Raw genomic sequence first — 13,872 nt, 5'->3', positions numbered from 1 at the left:
CCAAGGGGGAGGGGGTGGCACTGGGGGGACGACGACGCTGACAAGCCCTTTAGACCGCACGACTCAGGCTAGCTCTGTGGGGACAGGTTTATTTTGGATGATTAGAGAAAGGGCACTTGTGGGGCACTGGAGCTGCCGTGGGGCTGGGGGACAGCTGATCTCCAGAAGGAGGTTTTGGGGGTTTTTGGCCAGTGCCTGTCTCGATGGGGGGGTCAAAGCAAGGCAGCCCCTTGGCACTGCGGGTTGTGGTTTTCCTTGGGAAAAGCCCCAGTGTGGCCAGCAGAGCCAGGGAGGGGAACCAGCCCCACGCTGGACCCCTCTGCTGAGGGACGCTCAGGATTTAGGGGGACTCCCACCTCTCCCAGGGCGGGAGGATGTGGTTCTCTACCCCTTCCAGCCTGTGCTCAAGAAAAGGGGGCGAGGGGAAGATGCCCACCTTGTAGGGGTGGCGTGGGCGCCTGGAGGGGGCTGCACCGGGAGCGGCTCGGGGCTGGAGGGAGTGAGCAAGGCCCCCGTTCCACCGGCTGGCCCCTCCAGCCGTTCCCACGGGGACACCCATCACTCAACTTCTTCCGAATCGTACTTGAGGTCCTGGAGAATTTCGCTGATTGCCTCAATGGTTTTAATTAGCCTACGAGAGCGGATGGAAACTATAAATAAAGCCCATATGGAGCGTATTATCTGGGCCGCCTCGCCTTCCCCGTGCTGTTTATGAAACACTCAGCCCGGGGAGGCCGAGGGGACCGTGGCCGCGCGGCATCGCCAAACCCTCCCCGGGGCTGCGGCCGAGAGCGCTTTTGAAGGCACCATCTGGGCCCCCCTTGGGCTGGAAGGAGGGGAAACGCGGGGAAAGGGCTCTGGGGCAGCGGGGGGAGGGAGGTGGGAGCCATCCCAAAACAGGGGGGAGACGGCAGTGGGGCCACCACCTACTTGTGCTTGAGCTCCCGCACCTCCTGCTGATGGGCGTCCACGTCGGGCTGGTCCTGCGCCTGCTGCCGGGCCAGCTGGAGCTGCGCCGTCTGCGGGGGGGACGGGACACGGCGGGAGCTGAGACACACCACCCCCCCCCCCCAAAAGCAGCCCCAGCCCTGCCCCAGGGCTGTGGTGCCCCCCTAGCCCAGCACTCACCAGCTGCAGCTTCTCCTGCTCCCGGTCCTGGAGGCGGGCGAGGTGCTGGGCCAGGTCGGGGCGGGCAAGCTCATCCCGCAGGCGCCCGGCGATGCTCAGCACCTCCCGGGAGATGCCGCTGAAGGCCAGCGTGATCTCGTGCACCAGCTGCCGGTAACGGGGGAAGTCATAGTGGGGGGCACTGCTCAGGTACGCCCGGTGGCCCCTGGGGACAAGTTTGAGGGGGGTGGGAGAAGCCGCCGTCACCACACCTGGGGGGCACTGGGATGGCAACCCCCCATGGTCCCCATCCCAGTGCGGAGCTCCCTTGGCCACCCCGCCGCAGGCAGCACCGGGAGAGTTTTCCTGCCCAGATTTGGCAGCTCTCGATCCCCCACAACCAGGCGGCTTCGCCCTTCGCACAGGACAGGCTTGGCAGCTGCTTTTTTTTTGGGGGGTGGGGTGCGGTGGGGGGTGTGTTTTGGGGTTTTTGTTCCTTTTCCCTCGCGAGCCTGCGTCCTGGGAAGTCCGTCATCTCCTGTCGGATGCTAAAATAGGATACAGGTGTCCGGCGCGGGCGTCCCCCCTGCCAGCTGGAGCTCATCAGCCGCCCCAACAGCCTCTTCCCATCCAAAAAAAAATGGGGATGGGGAGACTCCGCTCCTCGCTGGGTCTCCCCCGCCCTGGGAGGGGCCGTGTGCCCCTGCCCACCCCGGTGGGTCCCGTCCCCACGGTGCGGCGGCGGTGCCGGTACTCACTCCTCGAAGAGCCGGTAGGCCTCGGCCCGCTCGCCCTGCAGCGCCTGCAGCCGCCGCAGCAACGCCTTCACGGCCTCGCCCGTCTGCCGGGAGGGAAGGGGACGGTGGCGGCGTGGGACGACGGTGCCACCGGCACGACGCCCGCCACCACGCGGGGTGGCTCTGCTCCCGCCAGCGGGCCTCCGGGGCAGCGCCCGGGGGTCTCCCCCCGGGGCCGGGGCCTCAAGGCTCCCCCCCCCATCCCCGGTGTTGGCCCCGGGGGAACCCGGGCTGAGCCCGGCTGCGGTGCTTGAGCACACTCCGGCACCGGGACCCCTTCCCCGCCATGTGTACATAATACAGAGGAGCACCGCGACACGGCCCCGCCCCCGCACGCACTAACCGGACCGGTACCGGGGCACCGGGACCCCCCCGCCATATGCCTACGATACACACGGGCACCGGGACCCCCCAAGCCGCGCGTGCACGGACCGGACCGGTACCGGGACACCCCCCACCCCCTAGTGCTCGAACCGGCCCGGTACCGGGACTCCCCCCAGCCACGCGTGCTCGAACCGGCCCGGTACCGGGACCCCCCCTAGCCACGCGTGCTCGAACCGGCCCGATACCGGGACCCCCCCTAGCCACGCGTGCTCGAACCGGCCCGATACCGGGACCCCCCCTAGCCACGCGTGCTCGAACCGGCCCGATACCGGGACACCCCCCAGCCACGCGTGCTCGAAGCGGGCCGGTACCCCCCTTGCCCACGCCCCGGGGACCCTTCCCCGCCCCACCGCGGTGCCCCGGTGCCGCTCACCATGGCCGGGCCCCAACCCCGGTGGCGGCGGCGCGCAGGCCCGGCGGGGCGCGGAGGCGGAGCGCGGTAGCGGAGCGCGGTTCCGCCGCCACCTGCAGGCACCGTCCGGTATCACCGCCGCCGCTGCCACCTCCGTTTCCCTCCCCGGATCCCGGGCACCCCGCCAGCCCCAGGCTGTTCCAGAGCACCCCGCCCCACTTTTTATTGAAAAACACGTCAATTCGGGAAAAAAAAAAAAAAAAAAAAAAAAGGAAAGAAAACCACCACCAAACGCGAAGGCCTTGAACGCCGTGATGCTTTATTGGGGGGTGCAGGCAGGGGTGCAGGCAGGGCTGCCGCTGCCTGCTCTACTTGACCTTCTTCTTGGGGCGCAGGTTGTTGGTGTGCCCGCACTTCTTCTTGCGGCAGTTGACGGCGCGGGGGTGCAGGCGGGCGTAGCACCTGCGGAGGGGAGAGGAAAACCCGTCACCAAAGCCCCATTTCCCCGGAGAAGGGGGCCCGGAGCAGGGCCGGGCGTGGGGGGGGGGCGTAGGGCCGGGCACAGGGGGCGCAGGGGACCGGGTGGAGGGGTGCGGGGCCGTACTTGCGGCAGATCATTTTGTCGCAGTTGTACTTCTGGGCGAGCTGGCGGAGGGAGGGCTCGATGATGCCCCCCCGCAGGCGCAGCACCAGGTGGAGGGTGGACTCTGGAACAAGGAACAAGCGTCACGGAGGGGTCAGGGGCTGCTGGAGAGCATCAGCATCATCCCCACACACCCCCCCGCCCCAAAAAAAAAGCACCCCGGGAGGGGGCCGGCTTTGGAACCTTTCTGGATGTTGTAGTCTGCGAGGGTGCGGCCATCCTCCAGCTGCTTGCCCGCGAAGATCAGCCGCTGCTGGTCAGGGGGGATCCCTGCGAGAGAGAGAGAGAGAAAAACCACCAGGGTGGAGGTCAGCGATGGCGGCAGGGGACTCCCGTGGTGGCGAGGGCAGCTGGGACACCGCAGCCACTTTTCCAGGGTGTCCTCATCTCGCCACCAGCAACCAAGAGACTCTCCCGGGGACAACCTTGCGGAGAGCCTCGTGGTCCCTCGATTAGGCCCTGGAGCGCCGCGGCTCCCCCGTCCCACCGGTACCTTCCTTGTCCTGGATCTTGGCCTTCACGTTCTCGATCGTATCGTTGGGCTCCACCTCGAGGGTGATGGTTTTGCCCGTCAGCGTCTTCACGAAAATCTGCATCTTGGCACCGTTCGCGCCTGCGGAGAGCGGAGGCACCGTCACCCCCGGCCAGGCCCTGAGGGGGGAGGCCCCGGTGTCCCCGCCCCGCCTTCCCCCCCCCCCGCCCCCCAGGGCCCACGCCACCGCCCTGCCCGCCCGCAGCCGGGACGTCGTTCCCCCGCTCCCGGGCCCGGGCCCCCGACACGCCGCCCCCGGGGATCCGGGATCCAGGCCCAGGCCCCAGCCCCGCTCCCGGCCCCGGCGGAGGATCCGCACCGCACGCACCCGCCGCCTCGCTGCTGAGGAAAAAAAGGGCGACCGGAACCGGAACCCGCCCGTAGCTGCGTCACAACCGGCGCGTCTCGCTCCGCCCCTTTCTTCGCGGAGCCGCAATGCGCAGGCGCTAACGGTCCCCGCCCGCCTCGGTGCCACAGGCCGCGTCCCCTCGGGGCCTCCAGGGGACCGGCACCGGCCTCGAACCGATCCCAGGGCCCCGGCACCGGCCCCGAACCGACCCCCGGGTCCCACCCCATGTTCCCCCCACGCTCCCCTGACCGACCCCACGGCCAGCCCCAAACAGGCCCCACGGCCCCGGGACCAGCCCCAAACCGACCCCAGGGCCCCGGCCCCACGCTCCCCCCACGCTCCCCTGACCGACCCCGAACCGACCCCCTGGTCCCACCCCATGTTCCCCCCACGCTCCCCTGACCGACCCCACGGCCAGCCCCAAACAGGCCCCACGGCCCCGGGACCAGCCCCAAACCGACCCCAGGGCCCCGGCCCCACGCTCCCCCCACGCTCCCCTGACCGACCCCAAACCGGCCCCCCCCGGCCCCACCCCGGGCCTCCAGCCCCACACTCCCCCCTCAGCCCTGGCCACCTCCTCCCCTCGCAGGCAGCAGCAGGGCAGGAAGAGCCCGGGCCGATCCCCCGGGACACCGTGAAGGAGCCAGGGAAGGAAGAGGCCGGTGTGAGTCCGCCCGTGCGGCGATGGGCGGCCCTGGGTGGGGGCTGAGGTTGTGCTACAGGGCAGGTGAGCCCCAAAGGGAAACCCGGCTGAGGCTCTTCCCGCTGGCGGGAAACACGGTGGCCGCAGGGAGACGAGTCCACGAGCAGCACGGACAGCCCCGCAGGAAAGCCGGAGCGCTGGTGGGCACACGCCTGAGCCTCAAAGACAACATTCCTTAAGGAAAAGGAAAAAAAAACACACCCATGCCCCAAAATAGCTCTTCTGCACCACAGTCTCCGTCGAAGGTGGGGTTTCGCCGCTCTCCTGACCTCACAAACGAGAAGGGACAAGAGGCGTTTCAAACCCACGTTTTACTGATTCACCCCGAAGCGAGTCGCGGGGTTTACACTACGGTGGCAGTTTAGAGGCAGAAGGGCAGCCTTCTTCACTCGGCCAGCGCTTCTCACAGCCTTTGCTTCCCTCTTCCCAAAAAAAAAAAAGAAAGACACAAATATAAATACAGGATAGAAAGTTCTCCAGGGTGCAGACCCCGCACGCCTAGTCCAGGTCGTTGGCCGTGTCTTCATCTGTGAGACTCTGTCCGTTCACAGCCGGTAAATCGTACTGGCCTTGGGATAAATCCTCAAAATCCTGACTCATGGTGGGAGAGATGATGTCAGGGCTGGTGTCACAGGACTCCGTGCTCTGCTCAGAGGTAGCGATGGTGGTCGTCGTGCTTTTCGGGATGGGGTCGAAGTCATCGTCGTCTTCTAGGATGGGAGATTCGTGGATGTCTGGAAGGGAAGGCTCAAACGTTAGTTTTGCTGCTGCGGCCACACGAGATGAGACACCAGGGACGAGAGACGCCCCAGCAGAACAATTTGCTAATTTCTAGCTTTAAATCTTGTCTGCCTGTAGCAGTAATTGATCATCATAATAAAAAAAAACCCGATGGCACATAAATTAGTGGCGGTTTGTAACTTCGTGCAACCGCCTTTCATATAAGCCTAGAAGCTCTCCAGGCTCCCAGCACAGCAGCCACACGCCTGGACGTCGTGTCGGCCTCTCCTGACTCCCGAGAGCCGCCTGGCACGTTCCTGGGAAAAGGGACCCTTCACGCGGGAAGAAAACCGACGGGAAAGCCGGAAGGAGTCACTCACTGCTGAAAGCCTCTGGGTACTGCTTGGCCAGCTTCCCTTTCAGCGCCCTGGGGGAGGAGAGAGAGAGCTAAATCCACGGGGAAGGGGATCAAGCCAGAGCTGAGCCGCCCAGCTGCCTCCCTCTGCTCTCCAGACAACGTAAACGAATCCCAGGGGGTTCCTCAGGCCGAGGGGCTTCCTCCCCAGTCCCCTCATCATCCCCCAGCGCCCCCCTCTCAGCACATCAGGTGTTTCTCCGAGCCCCACCTTTTCACAACAGTTCCTCCTGCCATCCCGAGGGAGCACGGACCATTCCCCCCCGGAGCAGAACCGGGGAATCCCAGAGCTCTGCTCTCTGCAGCTCCGCTCCCGCTGCCTCCACACGCCGCTTGGCCGCATGTCTCCCCCCTCTCTGATGATTTTTACTCCCAAGACCACCCCAAGCTCCTGCTCGTCTCCCACTTTAACCCCCCCCAGACCTTGATGAACCACCCCGCGCTCTCCGTGCCGTCTCCCTCCCCCCCAGCAGCAACGTTCCTGTTCCCGTTTCCCGTCCCCGTTTCCCACCGGATCCTCCGGAAGATGCTGTCCAGATCCTTCTTCATTTCCACCAGCGTCTTGGTGTGGTGGAGGAAACGCTCGTTCATCTGCTGCATGCGGACGCTGGAGAGGTTGTTGAAGTTGAGGAGCATCTCGTTGGTCTTCTCGAATCGATCCAACCTGCGCGGGAGGAGCAGGAGGAGCTCAGCAAAGATCCCGAGAGGTTCCCGGTGCCGGTACCGGGGTCCCTCCGCGGGTCGGTTCCCTCGGGACTCACATGTTTTTCTGGGCCAGGATGATGGCGTTGACGTCCTCGGCGTTGACCATGCCCAGCACCCGCCCGCAGAACACCTGCGAGGCCGTGGGCTCCATCGTGGCCTGCGGGACCGCGGGGGGTGGCTCAGCCGGAGGGCGGGAGCCTCCCGCGCCCCCAGGACCGGTAACGGAGAACCCCCCCCCCCCTCCCGACACGTCCCCGGTAACGGGGCTCCCACCGCCCTGCCATGCCGCCAGTACCACAGCTACCCCCGCCGCCGTGCCCGGTCCCGCGGCGGCCCCACACGCACTCGACGCCGGTAACGAGGTTCTCCCCGCCCGCCCGCCGCCTCCCGGCCCCGGTAGCGCCCCCCTCCCGGTACCGGGCTCCCTCGGGGGGACGCGGGCCTGTGCGCCTCCCGGTGACCCCGGAGGCTCCCGCCGGCAGCGCCCGCGCACCTCGTAGAGCCCGTCCCGCCGCTTCACATGATGGGAGCGGGAGCAGCACCGGGGGCGGCACCGGCGGCCGCACCTCGCTTCCGGGTGTGGGGTCACGTCAAACGCGACCCCGTGGCGTCACTGCGCCTCTGCGTCCTAGCGCCGAGCCGGAAGTATTGGCGACTGGCGGAGGGAGAGGGTCGGGAGTTACGCCAGTGCCGGGACCCCCGCACCGCCCCTCCGGGCACTCCCGGGCCCCCGCCCCACGGCCCAGGCACGGGCACCGCCCGGCCTCCCACCGCCCCGCGGCGGCCCCTTTAAAGCGGCGCCGAGCCCCTTCCGGCGTTTCGCTGACGAGCGTTCTCACCACCCAATGGTGTCAGCGCAGTGGGCGGTACCGGTCCAATAGGAACGGTGGGGCGGGGCCGGCGCTCGCTGGTTCGCGGGCCAGGTGGGAGCGGCGGGGGGCGCGCGGCGGCGGTGGCCGTTGCTAGGGGGAGTCCCGGCGCGTGACGGTGACGTGGGGTCCCGCGGGCGGGGGGAACGCACGTGGCGGTGGGGGGCGGCCTCTCCCGGTACCGGCACCGGGGCCGCGTCTCCTCCCCCCCCCCCGCCCCCCGCGGCCCGTTCCCTCCCCGGGGCCGGCGGGATCTCCCCTGCCCGAGCCCCGCATCCCCCCCGGAGGGTCCCGGCACTGCCCAGGCTGGCGGCTGCCTCCGCCCCCCGCCCCCGGTAAGCGCAGGCTCGACCCCCGTCTTCTCTCCCCCCCCCCCCCCCCATCCAGGTTGCTCCGCCGCCATGGCCTCCAGCGGGGAGGAACCGAGGAGCGGCTCCCCGGGCCGGGCAGGCACCGGCACCGAGTCGTCGCCGACGGCCGACGCCGGTCAGCTGGACACGGCGGAGGATTTCGAGGTGCTGGAAGAAGAAGAAGAGGAGGAGGAGGAGGAGGACATGAGCGAGCTGCCCCCGCTGGAGGACATAGGCAGGCCGCCGGCCCCGCCGCGGGAGGACACCCAGCCCTCGGAGCAGGGCGGGGGGGAAGCGGCTGAGGACCCCCAGGAGTGGCTCGATGTTTTGGGTGAGAGCCTGGGGAAAGAGGGTCCTCGCCTTGTGGGGTCTCCTGGGCTTCCCTGCGGCTCTGCCAGTGCTCCCTGCGCCACGAAGGCCGGCATCAGAGCAGGGCAGCGGGAGTCGGGCTCTTCCCTCTCCACTGACGCGCCTCTGGCTTCTCCTTGCCCAGGGAGCGGGTTGCTCAAGAAGAAGACGCTGGTGCCGGGCCAGGGGGTGGACACCCGTCCCCGCAAGGGCCAGGACGTGACCATCCGCCTGAAGGCCACGCTGGAGGACGGCAGCGTGGTGGAGGAGAACCCCGCTCTCACCTTCACGCTGGGGGACTGCGATGTCTTGCAGGTCAGGGCTGGGAGAAAGCTCGCCTGGCTTTATCGCTGCCTTGTTTTCACCCTGTGGAGCAGGACCTTGTCTTGGGGGGTGTGGGGAGGGTTTGGGGTTGGTGACATCCCCATTTGCAGGTGGGAAGCGGCCCCTCTGCCCTTGCTTTTGCTCCTTCCCCACCGTGTTGTTCCCTGCAGGCTCTGGACCTGTGTGTGCAGCTCCTGGAAATGGGGGAAACGGCTTTGATTGTGTCAGATGCAAAGTATTGCTACGGTGTGCAGGGCAGGTGAGCGGGGAGAGCTCAGGGTGGAGCAGGATGGCCCCAAACAGGGCTGTGGAAGCTGTCCCCAGCTCTCTTGGTGACAGCCCAGCCGGCAAGCCACAGCTTCACGGGGCAGGGAGACCCGGCTTGCTTGCCACATGCAGGGGATGGCAGCGTGTCCTGTCGGGGGCGAACAATCTGCATCGCACCCTGTCCCGGGGAGCTTCCATGGCTCTGATTTCTGGGCCGTGGGGCTAAATCTACACGGCGCGGTGGCTGGTGGAACTGGCAGAGGTTGTGCCACGGGTTTGTACCCTTCTCTGCCCAGGAGCCCTGACGTCCCACCCAATGCGGCCCTCACCCTGGAGGTAGAGCTGCTGGCGGCTCGGGACGCGCCGGACATGGAGCTGCTCAGCGGGAAGGAGAAGATAGAGCTGGCCAACCGCAAGCGGGAGCGTGGCAACTTCTTCTACCAGCAGGCAGATTACGTGTTGGCCATCAACTCCTACGACATCGCCCTCAAGATCATCAGCTCCAGTTCGAAAGGTACCTGCTCCCGCCCAGCGAGGGCTGTCTGGGATCCAGACCTGCTGTAACCCGGCTCTGGGGTCTTTGCAGTCGATTTCAGCCCGGATGAGGAGGCCGAGCTGCTGGATGTGAAGGTGAAATGTCTCAACAACCTGGCAGCATCTCAGCTTAAATTGGACCATTACGAGGCAGCCCTCAAGTCCTGTAACCTCGTCCTGGAGCACCAGCCAGGGAACATCAAGGCTCTCTTCCGAAAGGGCAAGGTGAGGCTCGGCGCTGCTGTCCCTCCTCCGCGGTGTGACAAAGGGCAGGGATGAGGGACAGAGCGCTCAGATGTCCTGCTCAAGCCGTATGTCACCTTCCAGGTCCTGGCTCAGCAGGGTGAATACAGAGAGGCCATCCCCATCTTAAAGGCGGCGTTGAAGCTGGAGCCTTCAAACAAGGTAGGCTGCTGCTGATCCTGCTGAGCTGGCTGGTGAAATTTGGCCAGGTCCCTACAAACCTTGGTGTCCACCATGGAGGGCTGAAGCCCCCTGTAGCTGTTCCCAGCTTCCTCCACGAAGGGAGGCTGGAAATAGCCCCTAGGACCTGGGCAGCCATGCGGTGATGCACCCTGTGGTGCAACGTCTGAGCTTGGCTGGGCTGGTGGGTTCCTTATCTCCGTGTTACGAGACTCCTGCTTTGCCCTTTGGTCCTTGCGGTGACAGGACTCCCTGCCAACCCGTCCCTGCTTCAGTCATCCTGGGTGTACAGTCCTGGCTGCTCCAGCTTCCCCGGGTGGGTCCAGCAGCTCGTGCCGTGGTTGCGGGAAGTGGAGCAGAGCTGAGTCCCCTCAGACTCGCTCAGCAGCCCAGAGCATGATTCACTGGGCGGCAGGAGCAGCCCAGACCTCGGTCCAGCGCCTGGGCCAGGGCAAGCTCTGGGTCAGGAATTTCCTGTCGGTTAATGATCAGCTGCAGGACTGGAGCCTCGGGAGAAATCAAAAACTGGTGCCAGGAAATGGTCCCAGCAGGAATGAGCCTGGGCGAGCAGGGGGAGAGTCAGGGAGGTGCTGCCCGTGCAGGGTCGAGGCGGGGGGCTTGGTTCTACAGGTGGGCTTTAGCCCTCGACCGCGTCTGTTGTTTTATCCACTTATTTTCTGGAAATTTCACCAGACCGTCGTGATTTGTGTCGTGATCCGGTGCCTGAAGGGCACGAGTAGGATCGGGCACAGCACCTGCAGAGCTCATGGCCTGAAATCACCCACGGGGAAGGGTGAGCAGGATCTCAAACCCTTTGCTTCCCAGTGAGGTTAGAGTGGGCAGTCGTGGTGCACGAGTGATGCGGGCAGCACCGGGAGCAATTCCCCCTGTGCGTCTCCGGCCCGTCGTTTTGGTGGGGCAGCTGCTCGTCAGCCCATTCGGGTGAAGCTTTTAATTGGAGAGGGGTGAAAAATCAAAATGCCCAGCAGTGACGTTACCAGTGAAACCACAAGGACAGCAAATTACTGGCCTCTCCGGCTGGCTGCCGGGACTCCCGGGGAAGTGGCAGTGCCGCTCCAGACGGCAGCGTTAAACACGCGTCGGTGAGTCACGGGGCTATGGCTACCGGTGGTGAAAACAGACTCGAGAAATGCTCGGCTCCACCTGCCGTGGGTGAGGAAACCTGGTTCTCTGGAGCTGTCAGCACCTTTCAGCTGTTACACACCGTCACCCGCTGGGCTCCCTTCTCCCAGCCCCTTGGAAACGCACGTTCTGGGAGCAGGAGGGGATGCCAACGTTTGTCCTACACCGACGTGCCAGCCCCGGTGAGCTCGGGGCAGCCTGTGGCACTTTGGTGCTTTGCACCCTCCAGATGTCCAAAGGCTCGTGTTCAAGGCAGCGGTGCTGAGCGTGGCGTGGTGAAGCCCTGGCCGGGCTCTGGGTGAGCCGACGTGGGCCGGAGCTGGCGTGGGTCACCAGTGCTGGTGTTTCGGGGCAGCGTTCCCCAGCAGAGGGCACAGCATGGCCGTGGTGCTGGATGGCTGCGCCACCGCGGCCACCACGACGTCCTTCCTGCCGCCGTGGGCTCGGGGAACGGGTGGCAGGGTCGTGCTCGGCTCACCGGTGCTTCTGGCTGCTTTTTTGGGAGCCTGTGAGCTCCACGCAGGACGCGGAGCTTTCTCCTGCGGCGCTCCCTCCAGCCCCAGCCACCGCCACAGCTTGGCAGAGCCGGGCAGGCACTGACACGCTCCTGGGTCTTGCTGCAATCCCGCTTCAGACCAGGCTGAGTTTAAGCCTGCTTTTCCAGCCTGCTTCCAGATAGAAAAGTGGGAGAGCTCAGGCATGTCTGTCCCCAAGGCAGACACTTTTCTGCCTCGATGAATGGATAAAATCCTTTTCCCAACGTCTGGCATCAGCCCTGGGCTCTGCTCCCAGGGCACCCAGCCTGGGTGTCCGATGCCAGCCTGATGCAGCTCCTCCGTGCAGGGGCGTGGGGCAGGATCAGGCCATCAGCCCCTCCACGCCAGCTGCTTCTAAGCTGTTCCGCGATGCTCCCGCGCGGCCCTGGAGTGATCAGACCTGGTGGTGGTGGTGCACCGTGGTCCCCATCCCCTCCCCTGCACCGCGGGGATGGCGTGGGGCTGATAACCGCAGCACCCCCCTCTCCTCCCCAGACCATCCACGCTGAGCTCTCCAAGCTGGTGAAGAAGCACGCGGACCAGAAGACCGTGGAGACAGAGATGTACAGGAAGATGCTCGGGAATCCCAGCGCCGCCGGCGCCCCGGGGAAGTGCAAAGACAAGCTGCCCTGGGTAAGGGCTGATGCTGACCTCCCAGGGGTGTGGGGGTTATCCCTGGGGTGGGGAGGGCTGGGTTGGGCACAGGGGTCAGGTTAGCATCCCCTACATCCTTGGGGGGTCAACACAGTCCTGCTTCCAGGTAGGGGAGGGGTGCTGATGGGCCGTGTCAGGGCAGCAAGCCTGCCGGGAGCCGGGGGGAGGGCCCACGCTCCGACAGCCTCGCCAGGAACACGCCGATAAGTGCGGCTGCGCTCCTGGCACTGCCCGCCGCGTCCCAGCGATGCCAGCTGGAGGATCCGGACCTTGCTCCCAGCTGCCGTGCTCGGGAGCCCGCTGGCTGCGCCGGTGGAAAGGGCTGTCAGCTGGGCTGCCGGCAGCACACGCTGTCCCCACCGACGTGCCGGCCACGCGCTGGGCAGAGCCGACGGCGGCGCTTGCCTTTTTGGGCTGTGTTCTCTCGGATGCGTGTCGGGAGCTCGGTGCTGCCCCGTGGCCCCGCGCCAGCGCAGGCAGGGCTGCACGTCCCCGCTGCCGGCGGGGCTCGCGGCACGCCACGTGCACCCCCATCACCTCGCCGGTCTCTCCTCCCTGTAGTCCATCCCCTGGAAGTGGCTCTTCGGTGCGACAGCCATCGCGCTCGGCGGCGTGGCCTTGTCCGTGGTCATCGCCGCAAGGAACTAAGGATGGCGGCGATGTCCCTGCAGCGCGGGAGCTGCGCTGGGACGTGCCTCTCTCCTGCCAAGGGGCTTCCCTGGGGCTCCGCTGACCCCTCCCCACGGACTCAAAGTTGCAGAAATACAGATGCTTTCTCTGCCAGAGGTGCCGGATCCCCCTCCCAACGCCACCCCCGTATCCCTCCCAGCGCAGGCGGGGTGCGGCTGCAGGGACCGAGCCACAGGCAGAGCAGAGACCCCCCAAGAACCCTCCCGGCGGTCAGGGGCTCAGCCTCCAGCCCCGAGTGTGTCGGGGGGGAGCGGGAGCTCTTGCACACCGGTACGCCATGGCTGTCCCCAGCCCCATGAGCCCCAGCAGGCGCCATGGTCCTGCCGACACGGCGAGATGGGCAGGGGGAGGCACATGGAAGGAAACCGCGTGGGTATGAGCGGGCACAGTGGTTTCTGCAGCTGGGCCCAGCTGCGGGAAGGGAAGCAGTAGGGACGTGCCATGGGGCATGTGCAGCGAGATTCCCCGTGTCCTGGGGGGGCTGCTGGTGGCTCAGCCCGCCCGCGGGCACCCACTCCCTTCCTCGGCACTTCCCCGGAGCGTGCAATGTCCAAAGGAAGCCAAAGAAACCTGCGGCGGGAGGGGAGCGCTGGAGACCTCCTCTCTAGGCTGTCTCTCGTAGGTCCAAGCTCTTGGGGGGTCCCTCTTTGCCCTGTAGCTCTCTCTAGCCTGGGGCCACCCCCAGGGCCCTGCTGCTGCCCCGTCTCAGCTCTGCTCACAGGGGGGTTGTAGCACTGTCCTCCCACCCCAACCGACTGTGAACTTCCCAAATAAAGGACAATTCCTTCGCACCCGAGCGTCTTCATTGCGAGCAAGGGGGGGGGGGTGCTCCTCTTGGCTGTCCCCACCACTTGCCACGCGTCCATGGCTGCACCGGGGGCTGGGGAACGGGTGTTTAATGGGGGGGGGGGGCAATTTTTACGGACCCCTGCACAGCTCTGCTGCAGCCGTGGCAGGTGGGAGCAACCTCTGCTGCAAGGGATGCTCCACGGCCGGGGTTGCTTGGCTTTGGAGAGGCCTGGCGAGC

The 13,872-nt window shown here is 66.3% G+C and overlaps 4 protein-coding genes across 4 annotated transcripts; 1 reads left to right on the top strand and 3 right to left on the bottom strand.

Annotated features, from left to right (window-relative positions):
- Window positions 1-381: 381 nt before the first annotated feature.
- On the bottom strand, window positions 382-2,283 carry REX1BD (required for excision 1-B domain containing). The gene is made up of 5 exons (XM_086477440.1): window positions 2,248-2,283; window positions 1,866-1,948; window positions 1,129-1,333; window positions 931-1,019; window positions 382-631 (listed from the first exon to the last, which is right to left on the bottom strand). Exons 1-5 carry the CDS (start codon window positions 2,281-2,283, stop codon window positions 559-561), a joined length of 486 nt encoding a protein of 161 aa, XP_086333566.1. The 3' UTR covers window positions 382-558.
- Window positions 2,284-2,938: 655 nt separating this feature from the next.
- Window positions 2,939-4,187, bottom strand: UBA52 (ubiquitin A-52 residue ribosomal protein fusion product 1). Its single transcript, XM_086477301.1, has 5 exons — window positions 4,144-4,187; window positions 3,777-3,896; window positions 3,467-3,553; window positions 3,245-3,347; window positions 2,939-3,102 (listed from the first exon to the last, which is right to left on the bottom strand). Exons 2-5 carry the CDS (start codon window positions 3,877-3,879, stop codon window positions 3,009-3,011), a joined length of 387 nt encoding a protein of 128 aa, XP_086333427.1. The 5' UTR covers window positions 3,880-3,896; window positions 4,144-4,187; the 3' UTR covers window positions 2,939-3,008.
- Window positions 4,188-5,159: 972 nt separating this feature from the next.
- Window positions 5,160-7,149, bottom strand: KXD1 (KxDL motif containing 1). Its single transcript, XM_086477601.1, has 5 exons — window positions 7,125-7,149; window positions 6,764-6,864; window positions 6,514-6,666; window positions 5,968-6,014; window positions 5,160-5,601 (listed from the first exon to the last, which is right to left on the bottom strand). The coding sequence occupies exons 2-5, from the start codon at window positions 6,856-6,858 to the stop codon at window positions 5,366-5,368; spliced, it is 531 nt and encodes a 176-aa protein (XP_086333727.1). The 5' UTR covers window positions 6,859-6,864; window positions 7,125-7,149; the 3' UTR covers window positions 5,160-5,365.
- An 828-nt stretch (window positions 7,150-7,977) lies between these two features.
- Window positions 7,978-13,636, top strand: FKBP8 (FKBP prolyl isomerase 8). The gene is made up of 8 exons (XM_086477300.1): window positions 7,978-8,257; window positions 8,420-8,589; window positions 8,769-8,857; window positions 9,162-9,379; window positions 9,452-9,624; window positions 9,727-9,804; window positions 11,997-12,134; window positions 12,717-13,636. The coding sequence occupies exons 1-8, from the start codon at window positions 7,978-7,980 to the stop codon at window positions 12,801-12,803; spliced, it is 1,233 nt and encodes a 410-aa protein (XP_086333426.1). The 3' UTR covers window positions 12,804-13,636.
- Window positions 13,637-13,872: the final 236 nt, after the last annotated feature.

This window comes from Leptosomus discolor, chromosome 24, assembly GCF_034619465.1.
Source record: "Leptosomus discolor isolate bLepDis1 chromosome 24, bLepDis1.hap2, whole genome shotgun sequence".
NCBI classification, from domain to species: Eukaryota; Metazoa; Chordata; class Aves; order Leptosomiformes; family Leptosomidae; genus Leptosomus; species Leptosomus discolor.
The sequence above is the reverse complement of the archived record's forward strand: the minus strand, read 5'-3'. Positions and strand labels throughout refer to the sequence as shown.